Source organism: Armigeres subalbatus, chromosome 1, assembly GCF_024139115.2.
Source record: "Armigeres subalbatus isolate Guangzhou_Male chromosome 1, GZ_Asu_2, whole genome shotgun sequence".
Lineage (NCBI taxonomy): Eukaryota > Metazoa > Arthropoda > Insecta > Diptera > Culicidae > Armigeres > Armigeres subalbatus.
In genome coordinates, this window is record NC_085139.1 from 112,581,028 (window position 1) to 112,606,488 (window position 25,461).

Here is a 25,461-nt window from a genome sequence, read left to right on the forward strand (position 1 = left end):
CGTACACCTGCGTTATTTTAGTGTACGTACTATCGAAGCGTACGTACTATCGAAGCAAAAAAAATCCGAATAAAAAAAATTTCTTTGCCCTTTTTGTTTGCTTAGGAGTAGAAGAATGTTTATAAAACCACCCGGAAGCCAACATTTCGATAGAAGGCTCTGTACTCTGAGCATATTTGTATTTGATATAATAGTACACAACGGACCAACAGGACCCAGATTTTTCTTGAAATGGTGACTACGTGTAGCATTGAACAAACTCATCGTCTTTGTAAATGAGAGGCCCTTTTTTCGAAATATTGTATTTTAATGCTTCGTAACATCCATAAATTACCTGACATTCTTAGGAGTAAAATTTATACGAGTAATGCTTTAAAAATAACATCGTTTATAATTATGCATGTACCTACATAAGCCGACGATTGGGGATGGTTGATAGCTCACTACATTTTACGAAGCGTATTTCATGGATTTCCCCTATGGATTTTATGGAAATGAAAAGCTTCAAGGTTGCCCTGAAGTTTCACTTTCGTTGCGACTCTATTGGCTCCATTGACGCGTACTTACGAAAGTGACAAACTGTCATCTATAGCAACTGTTCCATCGCGTTGGATTGAAGGAACTTTTATTATGAATTGTAGTTATATGAATACTTAACACTAAAACAAGTATAAAGATAACAAGAAAACTGATTTCGAAGATGTGAAAAAGGATGTTTGTAGGTTTTTTTTTCTCTTCTTTAGAACCGTTTCTGCCTTTCTCGTACACCAATGCTAGGTATATGTCCGAAAAGGCTATAGTCCACTCAAAAGCTCGGAGGATAAAGTCTGTCGATAAAGTCTTTAAATCTAAATCATTGGTTGACGATCTAATCACAACTGCAACTAGCGTGCAGCTGATCTCTGACCAAAAAGTGCGACGTGGGAAAATATATTTGGCAACATGGCCACTAGATCTTCTTCTATTCAACATATTCTCGGCCAAAAAAAGATATTTTTTCTGAAAATGTGGGAATTGTTCTAGCTATAGAATAGCTTCAAGAACGGCCCCTGAAATTGATACTAAATTTTCTTTCGTATTCCAGTCTGAAATTATTTAAAAACTTTATTTCAAATTTGGAATTACTTTAGGAAATTCTCCTGGAAATTTTTTGGGAACTCCTTCGAACTTATCTAAAAATTCCTTCCGAAATTCTTCCTGAAAAAGGAACTTCCCGAAGTAATTCTTTAAGAAATTTTCTGCAGAATATCTTGAGAAATTTCTGTGGGAATTTTGAAACAAATTTCCTAAAAATTCTTGAAGAAACTTTCGAGGGAACTTATAGAGGGATTTCTGGAGTAGTTCTTGACATAATTTCCGGAGAAATTCTTGACGGAATTACTGGAAGAAAAAGAGGGAGAGTTTCTAGAAGAATGTCCAGGGTTTTTGTTTTAAGATATTGCTGCAAATTCCTGGAAGTAATTCTCGGGAAATTTTGAAGGGCTTTTTAGATGATTTTTTGTAGAAATTTTAGGCGAAGTATCCGCAGAAACCTTGAGAATTCCCGCAGGATCTTCGGGGAGAATTCCTTAAATAATTTCCAGAGGAATTTCAACGGGACTTTTGGAGGTAACTCCGTAAGAGTTTTGATAAAATTTCAGGAAGAATATCTGGAGAAATAGGCAGATGAATTTGCAGACGAATTTCTCAAGAAATTTCCGGAAGAATTCGCGAAGAAAAAAATCCTGAACAATTTTCCGGGAGAGTTTTAGAAGGAATTTTCGGAAGGGATTCCGGAGCGTGGAGGCGCCCATTGAAGGCTTTCCGTTAGCCACTGAAGACATTCAAAGGTTATCTCTGGAAAGACCTCGAATAAACTAATTAAGAAAGCTTGGTGGAATTTCTGAAGTAACTCCATAGAGATTGCCAGGAAGAGTTACATGGGAATTTCTGAATGATTTCCTGTTGGAAGTTCTGGGAGAGGAGACGTAGATAATTCTAAGGGATTTCCTAAGTAAATGGCTGAATAATTCACCGAACAAATATTTGGTAATAAGTAATAAGATGAATGTTTGGAGGAATTTTTGAAAGAATTCACGGAAAAAATTCTGTAAATTTTCATTTGTTGATTTTGTAAAATTTTATAAAATTCTGTAAATTCATTGTAAAAAATTTGGAAGAACTTCTCGAGGAATTCGTGGAGGAACTTCCAGGAGAATTTCTAAAGCAACTTCCGAAGAAATTCCTGGTGGAACTTCCAGATGAATTTCTGGAGGAATTTTTGGAGAAACTTTCGGAAGAATTACCGGAGGAATTTCCGAGAGATTTTTTGGAGGAACTTCCAGAGGAATTCCTGAAGTAACTCCTGGGGAAACTTCTGAAGGAACTGCTGGAGGAACTTCTGGAGAAATTCCTGGAGGAAATTACGGGAGAATTCCTGGAAGCACTTCCGGAGGAATACCTCTACGAACTTGCGGAGGAATTACTGGAGGAACATGCGGAGAAATTCCTGGAAGAACTTACGGAGAAATTGCTGGAGAAATTCCAGAGGAATTCCGGACAATTTCCCGGGCAGAAGCCATGAACAGAATAACAAAACATGATATGGACTTGATTGATATAAGAGATAAAAGAACAGGCAACAACATCAAAAATTTGCACCGAAATATCATTTAAATATCAAGATATGCTATGGATAAGAACAAATCAATGACACATGATATTGATCACTTATTACAAATAGCATAACTTGATCTCCTCGTGATATTTTAGTGCAAAATATTGATATTGTCACCTGATCTTTTATCTCTTATATCAATCATGTCCATATCTCATTTTGCTATCTTATCAACATTTGATATTTTTGAGATATTTTCTTCTACTCGGGTTCTAATGCACGACATTAATTCACGCCACCGCCAATCATCAGCGAAATGATCTATCACGCTACAGCCGATAAAATTTCAATCGGCGCACAGGTCCAGATTGAATATCAAATAAAATCCTGTATGGAATTTTCGAACAAACTTCAATGGTATCCCAGGAAGAGTGCTTGGGAGCTGTTGTTCCAGGATGACGTTTTAGAGGAATCTTAGAAGGAACTCCTGATTGAATCCGTGTTGAATCTCTAGTGGAATCCAGGGATGATTTTTTGAAGGATCTCCTGGGACCAGAACTATTACATGAAATAAACAAGTTCCTAAAAAATAACAAAATAAATTAAATAAAAATAAATATTCAACCAAATAAATTTACGTCATTTTAGTATCGCTGCTAATTTTTTTTTCTCAATTTTTCAAAATTTTGTCTCCGACAAGTGTCTAGATTGGAACTAAACTTACTGTAAAAACTGAATATATTACATATGTTTTACAGCTGTTTTAGATGTTCCTTGAATTGTTTAAAATAATAGTATAATTTGTGTTACCGCCAACGGGGCGACAATGGGTCTGGGGGGTGACAATGGGTCTGGGGGGTGACAATGGGTCTGGGGGGTGACAATGGGTCTGGGGGGTGGCAATGGGTCTGGGGGTGAGAATGGGTCATCGCTCTCACCGGCATTCTGGAGATCGTAGAGCAAAATCGTTCAAAAAGGTGTCTTCTATTTCAGTCTTCTTGCCCTCAGATACATTCAATCTATTCTACAAACATTCTAAGTCCTCGAAACAGTGACCAATTCTCACCCCCATTTGACCCATTGTCACCCCCGACGACGGTACGTAAAACTGTCAAACATTTATGACACGCTGCTTTTTAGAAGTTCTTCTACTAATTTCGTTAACACAATAGTGTTTAAATCAGATGTGAAAATATTACGTAGCATATGAAGGACCCCACAAGTACCATGATCAAAACATATTCAAATTTTTACTAAAATCGTACAGAAAATTGAACGAAAAAAACATTTTTTTTGGTGTACGTACTATCGAGGTAAAATGTACGTACAATCGAGAGTACGTACTATCGAGGGTACGCACTATCAAGGGTACGTACTACCGAGGTATGCCTGTATCAGTATGCAAGCTACGAAATATTCCGTTACAACGCAACGCAACGAAAAATCGACTGAATATATGAGAAAATGATCCCCTTTCACTGTTTTACCTCTAGGTGGAGCTGTAGTCATTCAATGCCACTCATTAGTAACACGTACAATGTTCACCTTATTATGAAGATGCTCCAGAAAACTGCGAGTGATTTCGTAAAAAAACTAAAAAAAAAATATATGAAATGAAAATTGGAATTATTAAAAACTCTTTTCGGAATTCCGCGAAATGCCGTTTAATTTCGAATTTTTCTGTCGACATTTTTGAAATTAACGATACGAAACGAAATGAGAAAATCAAATTTCGCCATACTTAAATTCAGCGGAATTTCGTTTCGAATGCTCTAAAACGATTTTTTTCGAAATATCGCAAATGCTTACCTTTAACCTTGTTTTGCAGATCATTCACAAACAAACAGACATAACGCTCGAATAGATTTGAATCATTTGTTTGAGAAACTGCATAAATCCATTTTACACAATTTCGAGAAAACAACAAAAAAATGTTTTTGAACAAATTGGCACCGAATCTTTCTATTTCTCCGATACAGATCTATAGTTTTTGGCAAACTGAAAAAAAAAACTGAAACTGAAAACAGTACTTCACAATTGCTCTTGTGCTCATGTAGTTTCTCAAACAAACGAAAAAAAATTCATACATTCCAGAACAAAATTTTTGTTTCGTATTTTTTGCCAGAATACATATTTTTGAACGAGGATTCAGAATATATAAAAATCTCATTCTGGCCAGAAATGTTACATATGCAGTTTCTTAAACAAACGGTTCATTTCATCTTCCAATGAGTTACCATCGATTGCGCGCGAGTCGCTTTTGTTCTAGTTTTGTTTGACCTTTTCCTAATTCGCCATTTATAGTAAACAACAGATGTCGTTAATGTTTGCACCGGAGACGAGCCAGCCTAGGGCTGAAAGTCTCCTTAATAAAGACAAAAAAAAAATGTATGCACTACGAATTTTTCACAATAATGATCCACCACAGTTGATTATTGTATTAATTACAATGAATGGACAATGACAGCAAAGCTACAAAAATGTGTCGAGATTTAGATTTAGAGCAATGATATGTTAAAGTTATAGTACTAATGCGATACATGTTCATAAAAAACTCTGAATTGTAAATAACTGTTGAACATAGTTATTAGAAAATTAGTCCCATGACATTTATTAATACTGTGCCCATTTACAAGTTGGTCGGAATTTCATTTATTACCAGTTATAGTATGATACTTCATCCATTGTGATTGATCCGCTGATGAACTAATTTGGATTCATTACTGAATCCTCCATTTTCGCTGAAAGTGAGAGTCCATTGAACATTACTCTTCTACTAGAAGAGACACTCTCTTTTCTCCTTTGTGACCAACACCAATCTGGGCTCTTGTAGTGCATGCAGAGCTTCCCTTATCTAACCGTTATCGCCTCCAATCGTTGCCGCCCAAACAACATCGACGAGAAGCGATGAAGCTCAGCTTCATCAGGTGAATGAAAATGAAAGTGGTTTCCGCTCGCGCCAAGTCTTTGAAGCAAGAAATTCAAAGTGTGAATGGATGTGGATGATCTTGGATCACACCAGTACAGTCTCTCTTCAAATATGATGGTTTGCTATCTAGGCTGACGAACAAGCGCAATGGTCATTGGTTTTATTTCAATAAAATGATGATAAAATGAGATCGTTTTCGAAGGCTTTTTATTTGCTTCATTAGCAAATATGGGAAAATTCTATTACCATAAAACCTCTTCACGCGTCTCTTGATTCGTATGTTTCTTGTAGTGAATATATAGTCAATTCGTCGAAAAATTATACCAAAACCTCAAGTTGAATTCTAATAAATGTCTGTCAGTGTGCATTAGAATTTTTCAAGGTTAATATTTTCCAAAAGAGCAACGACGGGAAGATTTGATGCTGTAATATTTTCTATACACTTGCGCTTGATGAATACGAGTGCGAAAGTACCATTGGACGTGTCATCTAAATGTAACTATTTAATATCACGTTCTTAGCAACAATGTCAATGACTAAGTAAATAAGGTCATGCTGAAGTCATTCAAATTTATTCAACTATATCAGATGGATCAACTGAAGGCATTTTATACACTTTGAGCCACACTCACGAATAAATGAATCGCACTATCGAAGGAATAACTGTGTGTCGAGTGAACTCAACGGCGGCGATTATTATCGAATAAGTTTTCGGCGTATGCTAGCCCGCCTTGGTGGAAGGAATTCCACCCGACCATCATCATCGGAAGCAGTGTTCAACCACGGGAGGCCCTCGGACAGTGCATCTGATTCAGTCGCATTGTCAAGGTCTCGCGATTCGGTGATCGAGCTGGTTTGCACGTGGCGGTAGTGTGGGTTGCGATTCTCCCGAGGGGCGCGATCGAAGGCCTTGAGTTCAGTAACGGTAAATCGCCCAGCGACGATATGTTCGTTTCAGCGGGAAATAGTGTCGGCGGCAATCCTGCTGGTGTGGAAAAGTGTTATCGAGTTTACATCGGCCTTTGAGGCATGCTACCTCATAACATAATTTGTTAATAGCCAACTAAATTGGTTGGGCGGGTGGTTTGCGATCGGTTTGCCGCCGGATCAAATCGATGCCAGGTCTGGCAGTGTGACGGAACAGTGTGGTCATAGAAAGGCGGTGGGTTGCGAAAATTCGAATTTTTCGTACTTGCCACTTTACATAACAATTTGGTGCGCGCGCGCGTTTGTGTGGATTGCGGCGACAGTAGTCAACGGGTGGGAAATAAGCGCAATTTCACCCTTTGGTCGCGGGCCAAGTGAAGCGAGGAGAAACGAAACGATTGCAATGAATCGATCAGTGTCTCAGGTGACAATTGGCGCTAAAAACAGTTGCTGTGGATATTTTTTGCGTAATAAATCTAAGGTTTGGAATGCAATGAAACTCTGATATCGCAGAGTTGATACAAATAAATATAACAAATACTGCTGTAGGACAGTAACGAACTGCTCTCAGGAAATAAGTTTTGATTGGCAGTTTGAAGGAAGGTAAGGTTTCAAAAGTTTCAGTAAAACATTTTCGCTTCTTTATCTTGCGTGCTATTATCATTAAAGTGTTATTCTAGCAATGATCAAGCTAGAAGAACTTGACCTTAATTAATTTGCTAGCAATCCAAGTAAATTATGCTGATATTGTTGCTGCTTATTTTGAGTAGCCATTGTAGCATGATCTGTCCTGCTACTAATAACGGTTTTAAACCGCGCTAGTAAACTGTTCTATCCACTATCTTCCATCTTGAAGGACAATAGCAGCTGAGAAAGTAAACGGAATTCCCTATTGCGATAACAAATCCAACATCGTTGGCAGATAATATTATCTCCTGTGTGGGATACTGCCCGCAAGTCCAGAAGACTGCTGTTCTGCACTTATCCACAATTCAACAACTGTTTCCAGCAGAGCGGTACAGGTTGGACAGTAAAACTAGATACATACATCACTTTTTTCACTCTTCACCCAACTGTAGTAGCAGCAGTTGTGTGGCCTGACACAGGTGCGAGCTTGAAGGCCTTCTGCTCCACTCTTATGGCATAGTTTGCTACGGCCAGTTCCCTTATCAATTTAGCCTTAGCCAGCACCTTCTTGGTACTCAGCTAGAGGTAGTCGGAATGAGGTAACCTGCATTCCCGCATAGCTTTTCCGCAATTGAAACGTGGAGCCATGGATATCGAATTTACACTTATCTTTCAGTGCGTCTACCAGGTTTCCGACCTCGGTTTCCTCATCCAGGCCTCTGCATAGCATGACCGAAACTGGGTACAGGGACTCCATCTCACAGAACCTTCTCAGTCATCTTTTTATACGCAGATATGTTCCGTACAGCATCACGCTTCAAGGCGTAAAAACTTCGCAGCGCTTCTCTAGGCATTGAAGACATCAGCGTAGCTTTTGACAATAATCGCCTCATCTCTGTTTTCTCATTTGCCATGACCATTGGAAGATGCATCCTTTTTATCACGTGAACTCCCCACCAAAGCCGCAGCCTGTTTCGCTCCAACCTCTTGAGAGTCTGCTGCTTCCGATGTTTCGTATTTTTGGGATTCACGACCTCCGTAAACAGCAGGCCTTCCTCCCAGCGAAGTTCAGTTGGCTTCCTGATAGGACGGAATGATTTCCGTTGTTTGTTAGGGTCGGCAACCTGCACGACCTTCCCTCGACGCATTTCAGTATCTTTCCTGTCCTTGCTTCCTTGCCTTTTCTGGCTTCCTTTAGGTCCTCCTCCATCAGAGCTGCATGACCTTACTGAGCTTCGGAGTAGCGCCGCTAATGGCCATGCGTTTGCAAAGTTCCACGGTCTGGCACTCTGCCAGTTGCTTTTCCTCAAAAAGGAGACAAGTCTTCTATTTAGCCTCCTTATTGCCCTTTGTCGCCTGACTCATCACCAACTCCTTTTCTTTTGCGATACTGCTGACCTCCAGTATGGACCACAACTCCGTCTTTGCCTCCACGTCTAGAGCCTAGAGGGTCAGTACGGCATGTTTAAAGTCATTACTGTAACTACAGCGGATGCTCAAAAAGGATATGATTATTTCCGAGATGTTCGCAATCATATTCATTTTCTAGCCGCCGCTCTCCTAATGATTGATCATAACTGTTTTGAAGACCCTGGTTAGAGTGGTGTTGTTCATTTTTACATCGCCTGATTAAGTTTGGTTCGATTTTAATTGACCAGGATATCAAAAAGGTGAATAACATCTGTAAATTCCCAGGAGAGAGTCGATTCCTCGATGGAAATGAAGAAGAATTCAAGTTTAGAGTCCAGCTTGTCAGGCTCAAGTTTTACATATTTAGTTGTCGCTGCTGTTTTACGATCGCCAAGTTGATCGGTTTTGGGGCTCTGCTTAATCCCTCCAAAAAACCATAAGTGTCCGTAAGCAAACTCTATTAAATCGACTGTTTGCCGCTTAAAAAGCACAAGCCCAGGTAGTGCCATCAGCATATCAGGGTTGATCCCAGTAAGATCCTGATTATGGTATACTGGTTGCATGTTTTTGGACTATGTTTTGGATATTGAAATATTGTGAAGCGAGGGCTGGTAGTGTGCTTATTCTATTCTCTTAGTAAGGCCGGGGGCACCGACCTGAAACGGCGAATGGGCTAATGGTCAGGCTGTCTTCCGTCCCATAAAACCGTGGCGGACCTTGTAGCACGCGGTACAATCTTGCCACTCAGTTACCAGCTAGGGAGTAGGCTCAGATGCTCTTTCCTGACTAGTGCTGATCTGGCTTTGAACACGAAAGTGTCAACCCTCACATGGCCTCCCTGCATGCAGCAAGTTATGTATAGATAACCATGAGTAAATCAGCAAAAATCACAAAAGTAACGCAGGATGGAGGAGTGGCGACTGGCGGTAAGAAGAATCCTTTCGCTAGACGCAGTGGCTCCGAGAGGTCTCCCCAAAGGTCGCCGGGGGAAGGCGAAGGAGAAGTCCGTGGAGGGTCTGAGGAGGTGCCGGTCGAAGTGAAGATGGACGGCCCCACCCTGACCAGAGTCATCAACTCGGTGATGACGAACCACGAAGAACGCGGTGGCCAGACGATGGAGGTGATCACGGACGTTTCGGACGTGATCATGTCGTTCCTGGACAACCGCGTTAACTACAGCAAGGATCTCAAACTAGCTGTACAGGCGCTCTGCGCCCTAGTAGTGGAGGCAAAGTCCGAGTGGAGGACCCTACTAGAGGCCAGTAAGAGTGCGGAGCGAGAAATCCGCAAATTTACGGAGCGGAACGCCAGGCGGAGAAGGACAAAGAGGAGGCTGAATCGAAGGAAAACGGTTGGCGGAGTGCCAGACCGAGAAACTACGCAGGAGGATGGCCGTGACAGGGGCAACTCCGAAGCTCAGTAAGGTTACGCAGGAGGCGAACCTGAAAGTAGCTACCGAGATGTCAGCAGCTCCTAAGCGGGAAAGACGGGAGAAGGTCGAGCGGAAGGCCGGCCCTCCCAAGACGGAGAAACTAGTGCCTCTACCAGCAAGGACCACTGAAGCTCGCTGGGAGCAAGACCTGCCCTGGAGGGAGGTCGTGAACTGCAAAAAGGCGAGGAGGAGGCGACAGCAGGCCACAAAGAGTGCGGCAGGTGGAACGATGCGCACCACTGCTTAGAAGGATAGAGCCCAAGAGAAGACGGGTGCGCCTTCCAATGGCAGTGGTAAGCGCAAAAACAGAGGCGAGGCGATTATCGTCAAGACTGATGATAAAAGCTACGCTAAAGTCTTGAAGGCCATGAGAGTTACGATAAACTCTCCGGCCTAGGAGGGGATGTCAACTGCATCCGAAGGAAGCGCAAAGGCGAGATGATTCTCGTCTTGAACCGCGGTGCTGCTCAGAAGAATTCTGAGTACAAAAAGTTGACGGAGGAGGTCCTAGGTGATGGGGTTCAACTATGAGCCTTATGCCCAGTCTCGAACAACCAGTGCAAGGGCCTGGATGAAGTTACCGAGGCCAGATACTTGGTCGACGCACTGAGAGATCAGTACAATGTCAAGATCCAGGAATCTGCGGTTCGCTTACGCAAAAGCTACGCGCGAATGCAGGTTGCTTCATTCCAAGTACCTCAGACTGAGGCCAAGAAGGTAATGGATAGGGCTAAACTAAAAGTGGGTTGGTCGGTATGTCCGCTAAGAGTAAGTCAACCGCTTCAGACCTGCTTCAGGTGTCATGGCAACGGTCATTAGTCTTTTGACTGTAGAGAACCTGATCGCATTAAGCTATGCCGTATGTGTGGAGCTGAAGGCCACCAAGCTCGCACCTGTCAGGCTGCACCAAGGTGTTGCGGCTAAAACTAGGACTTTCTACGGCTTGCGTAACTGAAGTCTCGCAGTCTACAGACACGGACAAAACTAGCGCTATATACATCATTGATTTGTCCAGTCGCCCTGTACGGCAATGAAGCATGGGCGTTAAATGATACAGACTATCGAATTCTCCGAAAGTTTGAGCGGAAAATAGTGTACTAAAATGCAGACATTAGCAGCCTGGTAAAAAAAACTGTTTACAGTGGGCTATACATGTAGTGCGAATGCCGGAAGAGAGACCAGCGAAAGTCATGTTTAGCAGAGAACCTGGAAGAGGATGTCAGCTCCGGGGTTGACCCCGCACTCGCTGGCTGTGTGCAATCGATGAAGACGTGCGCGGCCGGCATAAAGGAAGACTGGCGACTAGCAGGCGGCCAAAGAACGAGCGACCTGGAATAAGACATTACATTCGGATTTGCTCCGGACAACACGGCGTGTACGACCAGCATAGGAATATGTAGCAAGGTCATCCATACTGCTTTTGAGATCAAAGCTTACGATCTTAAGCCTCGACAGTAGCTCTTTTCGCCACTTAAGCTCCAATATATATTTAATTATAATAATCGCACACATGGAAAAGAGCAGTTTCAAATTATCGACATCTTGTGTAAAGGTAAAAGGTACTAAACAATTGTTGATCTCAATTCCCGAATTCGAAGACAATTTGGGAGACCTACAGTATCTCAAAACCCTCTTACGATATCTGTTGATCTTCCACAAGATGTAATGGTTACGGTTGATCACATATCAAATCTTTGAGAAACAGAAAACGCTACTGCTACATCCGATGATTGAAAGATTAATTGTTCGATATATAGAAGGTCAAAACTGTTGATCGCAAGTGTCGTTCTCAAGAACACTTTGGACGGCCTGGAATATTTAAACATTATCTTAAAACTAACAATCTTCTAAAAGGTGTAATGTACTTTGTTGCACCCAACCGGCGGTTGTTAGATTTTCTAACGATTGTGTATAAGAATCTACCAACACCTGTTTAAGAACTGGGCATATGCGAAATTGTTAGATTCTTATACAAAAAATGTAAAAAAAAGCTTACAATATTGTTAGATTCTAATACAATAATTGTATAAGAATCTAGCAATTTCGCATATGCCCAATTCTTATACAGGTTTTGGTAGATTCTTATACAGAATTGTTAGAAAATCTAACAACCGCCGGTTGGGTGTGGATTAGGGTGGCTCAAATTAGTATGGGAAAAACTTTTTTCAATTTTTTTGATGGGCCGCCCTCTTATTCGGTTCTATTTGTTGCCCTGATGCTCTGGACAAAATTTCAGCCAAATCGGTCAATGTTTGGGCGGTGCTAAACTCATTGGAAGTTTATATGGAAAAATGTATGCAGAAACATCCAAAAACAGTGATTTGCAGTTGGACGGAACAATTTACAAAGAAGAACTATGATACTCATTCAGATCTTGAACAATTTAATACTGAATGTTATGCAGAAAATCGCGAGAAGATTAGAGTTTGTCCGGCTAAGTTATTAGTATTTCTCTGAAGTAGGGTTTGAGCAAATTTCGTTTCTTTTACATTTGAAAAGAAATAAATTCACCCATACAACACTCCAGTAAAATGCTAATATCTTTGCCTAATAAACTCTAATCTTCTCGCGGTTTTCAGCATAACATTCTGTATTTAATTTGACAAGAACTGAAAGAGTATCATTGTGCTTGATTGTAAATTGTGCCGTCCAACTGCAAATCACTGTTTTTGAATGTTTCTGCATACATTTTTCCATATAAACTTCCAACGAGTTTAGCACCGCCCAAACGTTGACCGATTTGGCTGAAATTTTGTCCAGAGCATCAGGGCAACAAATAGAACAGAATAAGAGGGCGGCCCATTGGAAGCAGCAGGGACAGCAGGGACAGCATGGACCATGTCCAAGGGCTTGACGACCCCTCCCCAGCTGTCTGTGAGTCAGGGAGAATTGCCTAGGGCGTGGTGGGATTTAGCAGTGGGCTCTGCTAAAATCCCTCCCAAAAAACCACAAGTGCCCGTAATCAGACTCTATCAAAGCGACTGTGTGCCGCTTCAAAAGCACAAGCCCAGGGAGTGCCACTGGCACATCAGGGTTGATATCAGTAAGACCCTGATTATGGCATACTGGTTGCGTGTACTGGTTTTGTATTTGGATATTGTTATATTGTGAAGTGAGGGCTGGCAGTCTGACATTCTATTCCCTTAGTAGGGCCGGGTGACACCGACTCGAAACGGCGAGTGGGCTAATGGCTAGGCTGTCTTCCGTCCCATAAAACCGTGGCGGGCCTTGTAGCACGCTGCCCAATCCTGCCATCCAGTTTTGCCTACTGGGTGGGAGTAGGCTCAGATGCCCTTTCCTGACTTGCGCTGATCTGGCTCTGAACACGCAAGTGTCAACCTTCGCATGGCTCTCCTGCTTGCCGCAAGGCAGGCATAGATAACCATGGGATCACTAAAGGCGACTACTCCAGTAGGATTCGGTGGCAGTCGCAAGGGGGACCCATAAGCAATGAGTATTGAACGAATCAATCTTTGGAGTTGGAGGTGACGGACCCCTTTGCCAAAAGGGGTCTAGCGAGGTCCCCTATTAAAGAGGGGGCGAGTGGAGTGACGGCTGCTGCTATTGGCAGTATCGAAGAGTCTCCAGTGGTGGTGTGGAGTAGCCCTGCCTGCACGCCTGACGAGCCACTACCAGGGATACGGGTGGTGGCCGAGCAACTCGATGAGATCATCGAGTTCGTAAGCGGCAGGCAGAACACCAACAAGGAGCTTAAGCAGAGCCTGTTGGTGCTCCGGCGAGCTGTTCGTGTCGCAAGACAAGAACAGGTCGCTTATATCAGGCGTGTAGCGGCAGCAGAGAAGGAAGCCAAAGGTACGCAGACCAAGGCCCTCTCCTCCCCTAGCGGTGTTACTGCGGTGAAAGAGGCGACCGCCCTTACGGCCAGTGAGGGCAAGAAAACGCCAAGTACGAAGCGACCCAAACGCGCTACCATTAAGGCGAAGCGTCGCCTGGATGGTGCACCGGAGCCTGAAGGGCGTGTGCCCAAGAAGGCGAAAGGCACTAGACAGGCACAAGTTGCTGAGCCACAAGCTGGCCCCAGCCAGCCATCGGTACCCACCGAAGGGGATGCGAATCCTTGGCAACTGGTCAGTAGGGCGCGGAAGTCGAACACCCCTCGACCTACGAAGAAAGTGAGAGACAGAGGCGAGGCCTTGTTGGTGAAAACCGACAAGGACAAATACGCCGATGTCCTTAAATCGCTGCGAGCGGCCGATAGCCTATCGGCCCTGGGCCAGGACGTGCGCAGCGTTAGACGTACCAAGAACGGTGAAATGATCTTGGTACTGAAGCGTGGCGCGCAATCCAGCGGAGTGGCTTACAAAAAGCTTGCCCAGGAGGTCTTGGGTGATGGCGCTCAGGTCAGGTCGTTGGGTGCGGAAGTGACCCTCCTGTGTAAGCAGCTGGATGAGGTCACGACCGCGGAAGACGTCGTCTCTGCCGTCAAAGAGCAGTGCGGCACAGAGGTTGAGCGCTCCTCTGTACGTCTAAGAGGAGGATTCTTTGGTACGCAGGTAGCCTATCTCAGACTACCGGTGGCTGACGCCAAAAAGGTCATCGAGAAAGGGAAGCTGAAGATCGGCTGGTCAGTATGCCCAGTAAGCGTGCTCCAGCCACCTTCAGTGGACAGGTGCTACCGGTGCCTTGAGTCCGGGCACAAGTCTTATGACTGCAAGGGCCCAGACCGAAGCAAGATGTGTCGTCGCTGCGGCGAGGAGGGACACAAGGCACAGGAATGCGACAAGGCACCTAGGTGCCTTATCTGCGCCAGTAAGAAGCAGGCCCGGAACCATGCTATGGGCGGGCCTGCGTGTCCCTTCGGTGAAGCCAATCGGAAAAAGCCGTGCAAGTAACACAGCTGAATCTGAATCACTGTGCACCTGCCCAGCAACTGCTGTGACAGGCGGTCTCGGAGTCGAGGATCGGTGTCGCCCTCCTGTCCGACCCGTACAACGTCCCTGCCGGCAATGGCAACTGGGTGGCGGATGGGTCTAGGTCGGCGGCAATCTGCACAACGGGAAGGTACCCCGTTCAAGAGGTTGTACACTCCTCCGCGGAGGGTGTTGCGATAGCCAAGATCAATGGGGTGTTCTATTGTAGCTGCTACGCCCCACCAAGGTGGCCAATGGAACAGTTCAACCAGATGATCGACAGGCTATCGGCCGACCTAGTAGGTCGGAGCCCGTTCGTTATAGCGGGAGACTTTAATGCTTGGGCAGTGGAATGGGGCAGCCGCTGCACCAATCAGAGGGGACAAGCGTTACTTGAGGCACTTGCAAAACTCGACGCAGTTCTTGTCAATGACGGAGCCAGTAGCACATTCCGTAGGAATGGGGCCGAGTCATGGATAGATGTAACGTTTGTCAGCCCCAGTCTGGTCTCGGACCTGGACTGGAGGGTAGACGAGGGCTACACCCATAGTGATCACCTAGAAATTCGCTTCAAGATCAACTATGGTGTGCAGCGTCCGAGGGCGGGTGATCCTTGTCAGGTCCGTGGGTGGAAGACAAATCACTTCGACAGCGAAGTTTTCACCGCGGCCCTGGGACTGGAGGCCAACACCGACAGTCTAAGCGGGGATGCGCTGATAGCTGTCCTATCACGCGCGTGCGACGCTACTATGCCGAGGAAAGCCCTGTCAAGAAATGGCAGACGCCCGGTATACTGGTGGAGTGCCGAAATTGCAGCCCTACGATCAGCTTGCCTCAAGGCTAGACGTAGGACGCAACGAGCCCGCACCGAGGAGGAAAGAGCGGTCCGCCGGGAAGTGTTTCAAGCTGCGAGACTGGCCCTTAACAAGGCCATCAAGAGCAGCAAGAGAGCGTGCTTCGACAACCTGTGCGAGGGTGCCAATGCGAATCCGTGGGGTGACGCCTATAGGATCGTGATGGCCAAGACCAAAGGGGGCTCTTCACCCCCCGAACGGTCACCGGACCGATTGGCGAGGATTATCGAAGTACTCTTCCCGTCCCGAGCCACAAGTCCCTGGCCTCCTCCTGCGCTGCAAGGCGCTGGGAGTGTGGCCGAAATGGTGGCTCCGGTGACGAACGAAGAGTTACTCGCAGCGGCTTACACCCTCCTCCGGGTGCACGGCCTCCGGGTGACCCATCGGCGTACAGACCAATTTGCCTGATCGACACGACGGGTAAACTGCTCGAGAGGATCATCCTCAACTGGCTCACCCCGTATGCAGAGGGTACGGATGGCCTGTCGAGTAACCAGTTTGGTTTTCGGAAGGGTAAGTCCACGGTGGACGCTATCAATTCAATCCTCAAGACTGCAGAGGTAGCGATCCAACGGAAAAGGCGAGGAATTCGATACTGTGCGTTGGTGACACTGGACGTGAAGAACGCATTCAACAGCGCAAGCTGGGATGCCATCGCGCTCTCGTTACACCGGCTTAGCCTGCCGGTGGGACTGTACCGGATCTTGGAATGCTCCTTCCAGAACCGTGTGCTGCTATACGAGACCGATGCCGGTCAGAAAAGTGTTCCTATTACCGCAGGAGTCCCGCAAGGGGCAATCCTGGGCCCGGTACTATGGAACCTGATGTATGACGGGGTTCTGAAGCTAAAGTTCCCTCCTGGTGTGAAGATCGTCGGCTTTGCTGACGATGTAACCCTAGAGGTCTATGGGGAGTCAATCCCCGAAGTAGAGCTAACCGCAGAACACGCGATCAGCACTGTGGCGGTCTGGATGAGTGCGAGAGGCCTTGAGCTCGCTCAACATAAGACGGAGGTGGTTATCGTCAGCAACCGTAACATGCAGTTGTACACGTGGGAGACGTCGCGATCACTTCAAAGCGGAGTCTGAAGATTCTTGGGGTCATCATAGACGACAAGCTTACCTTCGGTAGCCATGCCGAATATGCGTGCAAGAAGGCTTCGAGTGCTGTGGCGGCATTATCGAGGATGATGTCCAACAGCTCCAAGGTGTGCGCCAGTAGACGTAGGCTACTGGCAGGCGTTGCCGCATCTATTCTTAGGTACGGCGGCCCGTCCTGGGCAAAAGCACTGGGGGTAACCAGTTACCTGCAGAAACTGGAGAGCAGCTACCGCTTGATGTGTCTCAGGGTGATATCGGCCTACCGCACGGTATCGCGCGACGCATCCTGCGTGATAGCGAGTATGGTGCCAGTCGGGCTGGTCATCCGGGAGGACGAGGAGTGTTTTGACCTACGTGGCACCAGAGGAGCCCGCGAGCATACCAGGGTGACTTCGGTTGCCAGATGGCAGCGCGAGTGGGATAACTCCTCGAAAGGTAGGTGGACCTACCGGCTGATGCCTAACATATCAAGCTGGGTGGGGAGACCCCATGGGGAGGTTCACTTCCATCTGACACAATTTCTGTCAGGCCATGGCTGTTTCCGACAGTACCACCACAGGTTTGGGCACGCGGAGGTCCCCGTCTGCCCTGACTGCCCAGGTGTTGACGAAACTGCAGAGCACATACTGTTCGTATGTCCTCGTTTCGACGTCGAAAGAAGAGCAATGCTAGACGTTTGCGGCCGGGACACAACTCCGGATAATCTTATCCAAAGGATGTGTCAAGCGGTGGAGAAGTGGAACGCAGTCTCGACTGCAACCACTCAGATTGCCTGCAGCTTGCAGAGAATCTGGCGCGCCGAGCAACAATCGACAAGCATGACTAACTTGTGATTGGTAAGTTAGAGCGAAAGTGCCGAACGCGAAGAAGTGTGTGAATGGTCTGCCCATGCAGAGGTAATGGCGCAGCGGGTGGCAACCGAGATCGTCACCTCAAAGCATGGCAGAAGGGTGAATGAATAGGTGTATGTATGGACTGCACACGCCGCGCTGGGAGTAGCGCAGGAATGTTGGTTCCTACGACTACTGATACCCCGCGGCGTGACAGAGGAGTGTGGGTGAGCATCCAAGTCAGTCTCACATGGTACGAAAGGAATGAGTTGAGTCGTGTTGAGCTAGTCTCATATGGCATGAACGAGGTGAGTCAGACTCACATGGTATGTCAGAAGTGGGAACCTAAGCGAAGAGTCCCACAAGGGATGCCAGAGGGAGTGTTAGGTCGAATGACTCGAGTAGTATGTGTCAGCGCGAACTGAATGAAAGAGGTGAGCAGTCTCACATGGTACGATAAAGGTGGGCATACAAGTTAGTCCCACACGGCATGAGAAGGGTGGGCACAAAAGTTAGTCCTGGACGGCATGAGAAGGGTGGGCACACAAGTCAGACCCATAGGAGCGTTAGCGTGTGTGCAAGCATGGAGTGTATGAGCATGAATCAAGGGTTTGGGTGGGCATACAAGTTAGACCCACATGGCATGAGAAGGGTGGGCACACAAGTTAGACCTGCACGGCATGACAGAGGTGCAACAGAGTATGTAGGGTGTGTTTGAGGGTGCGATAGAGCGAGCACCCAAGTCAGTCTCGCGCGGGACGGGTGCCTGTGTGAGCGAGAACGAGCGAGTACGTTTAGTACTGCCATCCCCCAGAAGTAGTACTGGGAGGTAGTTCCGGGGGAAACGATGGTGGAGCCCAAGGGAGTTTAGTCGGTATTACCGGTATGGTCGAGTCCGACACTCCAGTACACTTCCGTGTGGTAGTTTGGCAACTACAATGCACGTGTACTGGGTTAGTGTGTAAATGCATTCTCCCTTGTAAAAAAAAAAAAAGAGGGCGGCCCATCCAAAAATTTGAAAAAGGGTTTTTTGAGCCACCCTAGTGTGGATACAGTGGCGCTGGGAGTGGGTAGGACAAGTAGGACATGTCCTACGCACGAATTTCCCTGGGTGGGACAGTCAAGGCATTGTCCTACCCATGATTCTTGTGAGAACATATAATCTAGCTCAGTGGTGCTCAACCAGGGGTACATGTACCCCTGGGGGTATCTTCGCTAGCCTCAATGTCATAACAAGCCATGAAAACTAATTTATCAAACTTAAATACAAGTGCGAAAAAGAATCGAAAAAACAGCCCCACACAGAACTGATGATTTTCACTTTGTTTTCGCTCATTTTGTGTAGGGGACCGCAGACGTGTAGAACAAGTTAAAATGCATCATCAGAACCAGTGCTACCCGTATTTAGAGGTTTTTAAAAGAAATTTATCATGACGTATACTGCCGTCATACGCATAGTTGTTCCATGTTTGGTGGGATTTCCTATGTACATGGGACAGTTATGCGTATAACGGCAGTATAGCCTTCCGAATAAGTTCTTTATCATGACAGCTTGCGAAAAAAGTCTTTCACGGTATGCTATACATCGTATATGTAACAGAGATGATAAGTGAGAGACCTTTTTATTATCTTTTGAATTCAATCCCTGATCCTGTGTGTGGAGGGCTGCGGAATAAAAGATCGGACAGACAAAAGGATTTGAAGCCTCTTTCTACGATTTTCGGAAGACTTCTTCCAAGCATCTCGACAGCTTCCATTCAAGAGCCTTTCAAGAAGCTCGCTTCAAGAGACTTCAAGAGTGGTTCGATTCTCAAAAAACGACAAGATTTTTATATATTTAGAATTGTTTATATGTAAAATGTGCAACACCAGAACTGTTTTCGAAATCGACATTTTTCCTATTTGTCCTACCCACGACTTAGAACGTGGATGCGCCTCTGTGTGGATATATAGGGAGGAGAATCATTTGGGCAGCAACCCCTATTCCCCCAGATGCTATCCAAGTACTAGAAATCAGTAAGTAAGAAATGGTGCGGTCGGGAAAGGGGGTACTTCCCAAATGGTCCGATACCCTATATCAAAACTTTGAGTAACGAGAAAACACAAATTAGTACTATCCCATTTAATTCCACTACTTGAGTGTAACTATACAAATACGCATTTCGATCTCAACAGTAAGAGCCCGCAGTGTCTTATATTTGACTCGACTTAATCGATCCACGGCAAACGCTCTTACTTCTACCCCATCGAAGAAAGGTAACTGTTGCGGCAAATAATATACCGATTTTTTATTGTAGGCCAAGCAGTAAAATGGCCTTAATTTTCATGATTAGCTTGAAAGTTTAATATTTAATCTACTTTTCCTTTTAAATAATATTTTGCTTTAACGGTCTGTTTGTCATAATAGTTGATACCCTGACTAATCGTTTTAGCTTTTGTGGACCAATTCGTTAGGAAGACTCAATAAACATTCACTTTCTGTCCACCCTGAACTACGTTTTCATGTCTAGCGCTCAAGCATGTCTTAATCCTTCGTTGTCAATCAAATTTGAATTAATCAACAGAGAAAATGCGGAAAATATGGAAACCACACGCGATCGAATAATAATCCAACTATCACCCACTAGCAAGCACATTAGCCTCTGGGGTGCCAAATTGCAGAAACTGGTGGCTCTGTTTTACAGCATCCACTCCCACCATGCTCCATCTGGTGAGGTTGTGATGATTGCTGCAGCCAGCTCCGAGCACCACTGGACCAGACCGGACCCAGCGGGGACCGAGAGACCATGTCGCGCCAGTTTGGATAGAAGCACTTTACAGTTCGCGTCGCGGCGTGGCTTGTTACGGAAGCAGACATATGACAACAACTGAAAGTGTTTTCCTTTGAGTGTGTAGGAGAGCTAGGCGACCAAAGCCCGAACCGGGGGCAAGTTTTGTTTATGTGAAAGGAAGATAAGAAACGAAGAAACGCAATATTCGGATGAAGCTGGGGCGTGATGACCTAATTAGTGAAAGGTGTCTTAATGTGTTGTCCCAGTGAAGGAAGTTCATTGTTTTGACTTGGGCGCTCTTTCGATCTCGGTGAGCATACTTTGCAGTGATCAGGTGCTATTTGAATCGTAATGTGATCGAGGATGCCAAATATTGGAAACTGTTTGTGAAAATATTTCAATAAGAAGCTGCACCACATCCTCATGTAGGTTTTTGCAAATCATTTTGGCACACAGAACAGCTGTTTTGGAAACAGGTCTGAAACTGATAGAAAATTATGCAGCCTAAATAAAAAGGTAACAGATATATTTAGTTGGTTTAGTTCTATCACTGATAGAAAGATTTTATTGACTATGTTTTCACATTGGACTACGTCTGTGTTTTCAGTACCGTGCTACATTTTGCAATTGAGAAAATCGAATATCGTCACGAAAACATGACAAGTTAATATCTCAGAAGTTTCTCGATGGATTTTTTTTTACCGTTGGATCAAGAAAGAGTCTACGTTCTAAAAATAGTGATAGCAGACGTTGTCCTGCATAGTAGGCGGAAATGCGCATGCGATATTTCAGTACGATTCTCAATTTTAGTTTTTCACGATTTAATCCACCCTAATCGCAATTTTCACATTTGGAAATATCATATGAACCCGTCGGAAACAATAACTAACATATTTGCTGAAGGAATGAAGAAAATTCATCCAGCCCTTTTCGAGTTATGCGGATACGAATGCAGACCATTTCATTTTTATTATATAGAATATTATCGATAGTTGTTAAAAAAAGTTTAAAAATGAGTAAATTAACTAACATCGTAAGTGCATTGCAAGCACAGACATCAAAATTGAGCGACTTGTGGAGAGCGGACACAGCAATGTTACCATAAACGTCCACAGACGCGATGGAATTTCATCAGCATCGGTGTTGGCCTTCCAGTGGTTGCTGCTGAGAATTTAACCTCAACGATTTTCTTTGCTGCAGTATAGCGGAAAATCATCTTGCGATAAGCCAGCAACAGCACTCAAATGATATTTTCTCGCAAGTCTTGGACTAATGGTTGGCTATCGGAATACTTTTTTTGATCGAGCGCAATTGCTGATAAAGTATGTGTAGATGTCAGACAATTAATAAATTTCACTCCACTCTGCTCCTTTATGACTGGTTGATTTATTCTAATGGTGATCATCATCAAGAAGCGTTTGCTTTTTATTCGTCGGAGTCGATTGAACTGGTATGTGAGTTGTCTCGAAATCATTGTTGAGTCGACAACGAATCTCGTTGTCCCTCTTGTACTGGAAATTAATGCTAACGTACTCTTGACCGATCAGACCGTGCATTCCTTAGATCTCCCGATGTGTGACGTGGGAGGAGAATTAAAATACCGAAAGTTATTGGAATCAGAGTTGGTGGCCTAATCGTTCTCATAATTCGAATTTTTATTTTAGCTGTTCGCTTAGATAGTTCTAGCGAATTTAGTTTTTGTCCATCTTACAGTATTACGTTGTCAGAATATACAAAATTAAAGGATCAACGTCGGCCTAAAGTAGTCCACGTTGTAAGACTCTAATTTTGTGGCCCCGGAATCGCTCAGTTCCAGAAGGGAACTGGCCTAAACCCCTAGCTGCTGGTCTAGCCACGGCAGCCGTTTGGGGTGGACTCAAAAGGCCTCTTTTGTTCCGGGTCTCAGGGTGTCAGGTGTGGGGAGGCTTTCGGGAGCGTGAAGACAACCGAATAATTTAATTTTAATTGAGAGGCGTTTATTCATGCAAATTGCAAACATACACTTACGGGTGATTAGTTGGCTTCCAAATTATCGATGGCTGGCGGCTGGTCGCACGATGAGTCAGCCAAAGCGGTGGCTAGGTATCGAGGTGGCCAACGGATTGCCGAGCGGAAGGGCAAATCGGCGGGAGATCGATCGATGAAGCGGTGCAGGGGGCGGTCGATGAAGATGCCGATGTAGCCAACGAGCGAGTGGCTAGGTGGCCGACGGGCGGTCGGACGATGCGGCAGCCGATGGGTGGCTCGGCGATGATGCGGCTGGCGATCAAGATGTCGTTAGGTGGCCGGACTACGATGTAGTAGACGCTTTTCCGGATAGTGATGCCGCTAACGGGCTGCGAGGCGACAACGTGGCTCGCGGTAGGCTTGAAATAATAGACCGGCCGATGGTAAAACAATCGTGCGGCCGAAGAGGGGTCAGGCGATAACGCAGTGCACTAGTGGCCGTTAGGTGTGGGGCCGGACGATGATGCGGCCTACAAATCCCCCGTCGGGTGGCCAAGTGTCACGATAATGCCTACGGGCTGCCGTTTAACCGCATGATGGTTGGGATGCCGGGTGGTAGGGTGACCAACAGGTGGATCCACAATCGAGATGTTCGATAATCCAGACGGGTTATGTCGGTTGGATGGAGTAGTGTCCACGGGCGTCTACCCAAGATGGCACCTCTGGGTTGCCGAACATAAAAAACACACGATTCACACCGAACTACCTAAAAACAAGCTCCTTACACAGAGTCACAAATCCAACTGCCTCTCTATCTCATCGGCTTCGTTCACCCACCGTGTGACTTGGTCACTCATCTCCCCAAGGAAAGCGCGCGTTCTATACTTCCTGCTTTCAATCAAACCTTCGCTGTGGTCGAGATCGCTCATTGTCGGGTATGCGTTTAATCCAACCACCGTGTAAATTTGAAATCGCCGTTAAAACTTTAGCAATTTGTCTTCACGCTTGAATGGATTTAATATATATCTAATTAAATGTTACCCGCCGGTAACAACGTCTTCGACGAATAAACTGCTAATAAATGTTTGGAAAATGAAAGACCTGATTAGCTACCCTCGGAACCCTTTAGGTGATGAAATTTTCGTTTTTAGATCAACACGTAATGATGTTTAGGTGAGCTCTATTCCCAGTAAAGGTCCAGTGCAGAAAACTGGCTAAAATTACCGAAGTCGACGCCATAGAGGGTCAATGTGGCGTCGAAACCCAGGATGCTTGAACATGCTTGAATTTCCAGGTTCACTGCAAGCAATCTTTATGTGATGACCACAACGGATTGTAAGAAATTTTTCGATTATACCAACATGAGTATCAAACATCACGTTTTTCAAGGGCTATTATCAGGGAATCAATTTTTCTGAAATGCGCTTGCGAAACAAGCGACAAAAGAGAACCGACGACAAAGCTTTGTTTTTGTCGCAGATAATAATGACAAAGATCCGAAAAATTTTGTCAGCAACAAAAAAGAAGACAATCTTGTTGCTAACTTTTCATCCCGTTATTTTGCATTATTTCTAGAGCATATTTCGGTTTTATGCTATCATAGTTTCTGCTTTTATGGAAATATTCGAGAATCCAACAATGATTACAATATTAGCATCGTATTCTCGGAAATATCAGAGCATGCAAGGCAAATGATTCTTGTCATATTGTGTTCGGGTTCTGATAAAGGTTTGTCGCTAGGTGCGTTTGTCAGTAACAAACTCTGTTGACGACAAAGGGTATATTGTTAGGCGTTGCTCGAATATTGATTCCCTGGCTATTATAGTGCAAATATTGTTAGTATAGGATAGAATGGTCTGAAATTCACCCATGAGGATACATAGTCCAATAAAATTTTATACACTGCATTTTGGAGCGAATGTTTCCATTAACAATTTACTTAGAAGTGTGCGCCGGTCTGAAATTCGTTGGCGGTGGCAGCGATCATATCTTCAAAATTTGATTATGAAAATCTTATAAATTTCCCGGAGACCTTTGTGAATTCATTTAAATTCATTTGAAGCTTCACAAAAATGTTTTATAAGATTAGCTGAATTTGGACGTGAAAATATGTTCTTTTACCAATAGATTTAATATAATCGGAGAGAGTTTAAAGTTCTAAGAAACACGTATGAATTTTCACGAGATTATTATTTGCACTTCCACAGAAGGTTCATTGGCGGATCTCCAAGTGAAATGTTTCTGGTCTTTCACAAAAGATAACTCTCGTGTTCTTACCAAAATATGTTTCTAATTTTTAGGGATTTGTTCTAATTTTGTTGGGAATTTCCAATGGAATTTATAATTATACATCTTTTTAAAAGAGACTTGCAGCCCTCGGCTGGCGAATCTCTGGAACACAAATGGAATGTATTTAAATTTCAATGACAATAAATTCCATATTTTCGAAGTGAATTCTTCGAAATTCCAAAGAAAAATTCTTTTCAAAACATTCGTTTGATTTTCCAAAAAAAACTTCTTTGAAAATTCAGAACTTTCTTTGGAATTTCGGAATAATTTCTAATGGAAATCCAGAAGATTTTTTTTTGGAGGATAGAAGAACACCGAGGGCAGATTTTTCGATTTTGTACCTCCGGTACTAAATAGTTATTGTCAAATTTCAATGGAAATATGGAAATGGAAATATTCCCTGAGTGAATTTTATACCATTCTCATTTATTTTTTAATTATATTATGGCTTTTAAAAACCATGTAGTATAGTAATTTTCTCGAATACTTTTTTTTGAACATCAGCGGGACGCTTAGCTTTAGTTCAATTACAATGTTTTCAAGGATTTTTTCTTTGTCTTTACTAAACAAACTTTTTCGTGCTGTTTCTCATAAAAAAAAATCTGAAAAATTGCACCGTGGAATTCCAAAGAATATTCCGTGGAAATTCCGCAGAATCGTCAGTAAACATTCCTGATAATTTCGCGAAAAGTCTTCGAATTTCTTGTGTAAATTCCATAAAATTTCCAGTGAAAGTTTCGAATAATTTCTTGTGAAAATTTTAAAGAATTTCTCCAGGAATTCTACCGAAAATTTATACAGAAATTATACCAAAAATGAAACTAACAATGGAATTTTTGGAGGAATTTCTAGATTAATTCCCAAAGAAATCCTGAAAA

At 44.3% G+C, this 25,461-nt stretch overlaps 1 protein-coding gene across 1 annotated transcript in view; it reads left to right on the forward strand.

Annotated features, from left to right (window-relative positions):
• Nucleotides 1-25,461, forward strand: part of LOC134206439 (uncharacterized) — a 234,118-nt gene that overhangs the window by 95,461 nt on the left and 113,196 nt on the right. Inside the window, exon 9 of the mRNA XM_062682155.1 lies at nt 9,386-9,908. Coding sequence (XP_062538139.1) covers nt 9,386-9,908 — 523 coding nt within the window. The remainder of the gene's footprint in view (nt 1-9,385; nt 9,909-25,461) is intronic.